We start from the raw sequence: 5179 nt of genomic DNA, 5'->3' as shown, positions 1-5179 counted from the left end.
GGGCCAAACTTACACCCCTAAAATTGCGAAACCAATCCCTTTTGCTTTTATATATACCCTTATTCACTTTTTAATGGTAAAAAGTGGATAGGTGTTAGCACCTGATACGTACACTATTCATCCTATAAATGGCAAAAAGTGAGATCAGAGTTAGCACCTAACATGTATGTACAGGCGAACATTGTGTTGTTTTTCACTACAATTATAAGGGAAATGTAAACATATTAGCAAAATCTTCTTCATAGATTACAAGAAACATCAAACCTTTATTTTTATCAACATAAACTGATAAGCAAAACAATAATAAAATAGAAAGGGTCGAACATAAGCAAATGAGAAAACTAACTATTCCTCTTCACAGAAGAGTACTATAGACATTATCCACAAACACCAAACACATTCAGCTTTTTTTCAGCCACTTCAAGTGGACTATGGATTACTTCAACCACATTTTATTCTTCCATTCGGATGATGCATCTAAGACCTTCTCCTTTAAGCATATATTCAAAGGCCTTGTTGATCTCTGAGAATGGGACTTCATGTGTAATGAATTTCTCTAGTTCAAGTTCCTGCAAAACAAAGACATCAAGAATCAACTTTTTTTACTCTTTAAAGTTTTCACATAACAAAAGAGACCAAAATTGGCATCCATCAAGGAAATACTAGAATTTCTAAGTATATGCAAATACTGAAATAATGGATAAATTTTACATTAGTACCTTATTCATGTACTTTTCAACAACAGAAGGAAGATCAGAGCGCGGTTTGTAGTTCCCGAAGAAGGTTCCCTTGAGAGTTCTTTCATTCAATAGGTTCATGGGATGGGTCTTGAAAACAGCATCTTTGTGTGGAACACCCACAAGAACAGCCACTCCCCAACCCTGAGAAAGTGATCATTTGAGAATAGTATAATATGGAAGTCAGAATATAGATTTCAAACTTCATTCTTAAACTAGGAGGTGTTATGTTGAGGAATGAGGCAAGAAATAAGTAGAAGGATGAGAATAAGTTACAACATACATCATGGACACATTCAAAAGCAGAGATCATGGCATCAATGTTTCCAGTGCATTCGATGCTCCGATCAACTCCTCCATCAGTCATCTCAGCAATTACCTAAATAGGGTAGAGGAAGAAACCTTGTTTAAACATGGGACAAAAATTTAGATCTAAAATGTTGAAAGAGTGAAGAGTAGTCAATCTATACAAAAAATACATATGGTGGTGATTAAACAGAAGTTTCGAAACAAACCTCTTGAACTGGTTTCTCATAGTCTTTAGGGTTCACAAACTCTGTGACACCAAACTTCTTTGCTGTACAGAAGAAAAAGTTCAATCATCATTCATGAGTCACTGAACAGTACAAGTTTATATAAGAAAATCACAAAACATAGATCCCAATTAGCCTATCACACCAACAAATAGGCGATCCAACTATCGCATATTGATCTACAGTCATAGAGAACAAATTTGCACAAATGCAGTGTAACAACAACTTTATTGTATGTCTGCCTCAAATTACCTTCGTGGAATCTGTTGGAGTTCATATCAACACCAATAATCCTTGAAGCACCAGAAATCCTGGCCCCTTCAGCAGCCTAATTCAGTAACAAAACCATAACACAATTAATCATAAATAGTATTAATGGAAGAGACAAAAACAAAGAGACAATGTGCTCTATAGCAAGAGATAGAATCTCACAGCGAGGCCTACAGCTCCCAATCCAAAAACAGCTACTGTTGAACCCTTAGTAGGTTTTGCAACATTCACAGTGGCACCAAAACCTTAAAAACAATGACATATTTTATTAATCAAATTTGCATTTGAGTTGGGATTGTATTGTGTTTGTTTTCAGTTTTCACTCACCTGTGGAGATTCCACAACTGAGAACACAGACTTTATCAAGAGGTGCCAAGGGGTTGATCTTCGCGACAGATCCAACATGGCACACGGTGTATTCACTGAAAGTGGAAGTTCCCACAAAGTGGTAGATGGGTTTTCCATTTTTGGAGAACCTCGACTGCCCATCACTAATCATCACACCCCTATCTGTGTTTATCCTGAGAAGGTTGCACATATTACTCTCCTCTGATTTGCAGTGGGCACACTCCTTGCATTCTCCTGTAAACACGGGGAGGACATGGTCTCCTGGTTTCAAATCAGTCACACCTTCTCCCACACTCTCCACAATCCTAAATCATAAACAACAATTCAAAAACTCAGAATCAGTAATTAAATGAATTACAGATTTAAAAAAAAAAAAAAAAAAATTAACTGGAAACAGAAGACTCTGTTTCCATTCTGTTATGAACACACCCTCCTGCCTCATGGCCATAGATACGAGGAAACAGAGGATTCTGTCCCTGCAAAACAGTAAAGCCCATATCAGTTCCTTTTCCACCAGGTCCCTGCAGAACAATGGAATCTCTCTCTCTCTCTCTCCCTCTTGCAGAAATTATTACCTTGGCCTCCCAGAAGTAGACATCAGTGTGGCACAGGGAGGTATAGAGGATCTTCAGACGAACTTCCATTGCTTGAGGTGGTGCCACCTCCACTTCCTCAATGGACAATGGCTTCCCTGCTTCCCATGCCACCGCAGCTGCAAACACAGTACATAATCAATAAACCCGAGAGACATATCTCTGTTAAAAGCAAACTGACCAGTAAGAAAGCAATTTCTGAAAATCCATTTCAAGAAATGCACTTTCAAGATCTTTTAGATTGATTGATGATTGCAGAAAACCGAAACCCATCAATTAAAAGATACCACAGAACCCCAATTCACCAAACAAAGAATAAAACCAATCAATACTTGCAGAGAGAAAGTTTGATCTGTTATACCTCTGCAACGTATCACCTTCCCAGTAGTGCTCAACATTTCTCTCTTTCTCACCTGTTACTATTGCTAGAAAAGTAGAAATCTTCTTGATTCTCTGAACTCTGAAGGATTCACTCGCTCTTGTATGCTTTGTTGGTATGTTTAGCAGAGACCTTGCCAGGTATTTATAAGAGCTTAGAACTTGGAGACGATTCAGCCATTTACAAGTTACAACTTCTATGTTTAATATTACTCCCATGGTTTCTCTTAGCATCAATTATGGTTTCTGGTTTCTGGTTTCTGGTTTCTGGTTTCTGGTTTCAAGCATCAATCTAGAGCTCTAGAAATATGATGACACAATAAAGCGTTGAATTCTAGTTTTCTTTAGGGGTTTTGACTCTCCTATGGTTAATACTACGCCTAAATTTGAAGCTAAAAAAGACAAATATAGTTGACCTTGACCATGCAGACCCTGGGTTTGTATAATTTTTTGTTTATCTGGTTTTATGGGGCCCAAAACCAGACATAAGCATGGTTTTCTTAGGTAAGGAGAAGAAAAGGAAAACAAACAACAAAATCCAGCGAAGTTCTGTTTGTTTCTTCAGAAAATATATATAATGAATGATAAATTGTTCTAAATGTTCCAGCTTACCACATTTTTTTAATTCAAAATGATATGCAAGTTGGCACAAGAAAAATTTATTTATCTCCCATGACCTGTACCAAAACTAATGATGTGAATAAATGCTCAATTTTAATCTTAGAAAAAGGTTGGGCAGGGCTACTAAATTTCTTGGAACAAACTGTTCAACCAATAATGGAATTATTGGGATGGAAAATTCATTGGGGGTATTTCTTAAAATGAAGTAGAAAAAGTGAAACAGGCTACACACCCCAACAGCCTAAGCAAATTTTCCCTTAACTATGCCTCAGAGAGAGAGAGAGAGATTTATTTGAGGAAAAATAGTAAAGCATGGAACTCGAAGAGGAATTTATATAATAGAATTAAAATTACATCTATATCATCTGTTTTTTAAGCCATTGTTGCATGTGATCACCAAATGTTAACGTTAAACAAAAAAAAAAAAAAAAAAAAAAAAAAAGGCTTCTGGCCACATATTTTTGATTTATTTTCATTTATAATAAATAAAACAGGGTCTATAAAGCATACTAAACATTGGGGGAAAAAAAAAAAATAGAAACATAAATCATACTAAAGAAATCCTTAATTTTTATTTATTTTATTTTATTTTTTGGGTGCAAGAGAACCTTAGTCCAAACTTATGATCATGGGGTAGTATCCTATTAGAAATGCTACTGAAATATAAAAGACATACAGCACAGCCATAGAAATGCCTTTAGAAAAATCCATGGAGATATAAGAAAAACAAGAGTAACCCTCCTAGTGGGTAAAGAACTAGCAAAACTACTTGGGGAATATTTCTTTAATTTTTATTTAATTTTATACAAATTAATCAATTTAATAATCGGCTTTTTCTTCTCTTCACTTTTTATCTATTGATGGGATTGCATCTTCTCTTCACTTTTCATCTGTTCATGGGATTGTTTCTTCTTCGCTTCAGTTTCTATCTGTTCATGGGAGTGAGTTAGTAACATAGTATCCTCCAGAGATAAGCTAGGCTTCACAAAAACTCCAAGTGAGTAGAGAAAACAAGAGTCTGAACTTCCATGAAATCCTTCAAAGCATGGCTTCAAACCCATCTCTATGCAGAAGTGCCTTGTTCTTGCCCAAAGGGTCCAATCTTTCTTAGGTTAGTTTCAAACGTCAAAGACTTCACTGTGTAATGCTCACTGTTTTGAACATATCACCATTTCCTCCATGCTTATCTGATAGTTGCATTTTGCCACCCAAAATGTTTGCAGACTGTATGGACCTTAGAGTTGCACTTCCATAGCTTATAAAAATATGGGTTAGCATTCTTTGCCCTTTGTCATCCCAGGGTTTGCCTCGTCCAACCCCATGAGGACCCACCTTGACCACCATCTATATTAGGCTAGATGGAGAACAAATAAGAACATAACAAAATCAGAAAAAGAAGATTTTGGAGCCCTCAGTGATACAAGCAGGGAGAGCAATTCCAACACACTGAACAGATTCTATAAATTTAGAGGCTTCAAATGACTGATTTACATATAGAAGAGGACTTTCACTGATTTATTGGTGTGGGAAGATTAAACAGGCAGCTTCAGTTTCCTAAGCACAGAGGCTATTTCCTAGAACATTTTTATGGCATGGAGGCATTATTGGATTTATTGGTGTAGGAAGATTAAACAAACAATTTCAGTTTGATTGCATTTCCTTTTTCTCAATCTCAACCTAACCCTCTACATCGAGTCTG

The 5179-nt window shown here is 36.3% G+C and overlaps 1 protein-coding gene across 2 annotated transcripts; it reads right to left on the bottom strand.

The window, feature by feature from the left end:
• Nucleotides 1-246: 246 nt before the first annotated feature.
• LOC122086015 (alcohol dehydrogenase 2) lies at nt 247-3005 on the bottom strand. 2 transcript variants are annotated; one of them, XM_042654692.1, is made up of 10 exons: nt 2843-3005; nt 2464-2600; nt 2318-2364; nt 1868-2193; nt 1703-1785; nt 1523-1598; nt 1253-1314; nt 1021-1116; nt 720-881; nt 247-569 (listed from the first exon to the last, which is right to left on the bottom strand). In XM_042654692.1, exons 1-10 carry the CDS (start codon nt 2877-2879, stop codon nt 453-455), a joined length of 1143 nt encoding a protein of 380 aa, XP_042510626.1. In that variant the 5' UTR covers nt 2880-3005; the 3' UTR covers nt 247-452. The 2 variants fall into 2 exon arrangements, with proteins under 2 accessions (XP_042510626.1, XP_042510617.1); XM_042654683.1 differs by lacking the exon at nt 2843-3005 and adding an exon at nt 2706-2807.
• Nucleotides 3006-5179: the final 2174 nt, after the last annotated feature.

The sequence above is a fragment of the Macadamia integrifolia genome, chromosome 1 (genome assembly GCF_013358625.1).
Source record: "Macadamia integrifolia cultivar HAES 741 chromosome 1, SCU_Mint_v3, whole genome shotgun sequence".
NCBI lineage: Eukaryota > Viridiplantae > Streptophyta > Magnoliopsida > Proteales > Proteaceae > Macadamia > Macadamia integrifolia.
The sequence above is the reverse complement of the archived record's forward strand: the minus strand, read 5'-3'. Positions and strand labels throughout refer to the sequence as shown.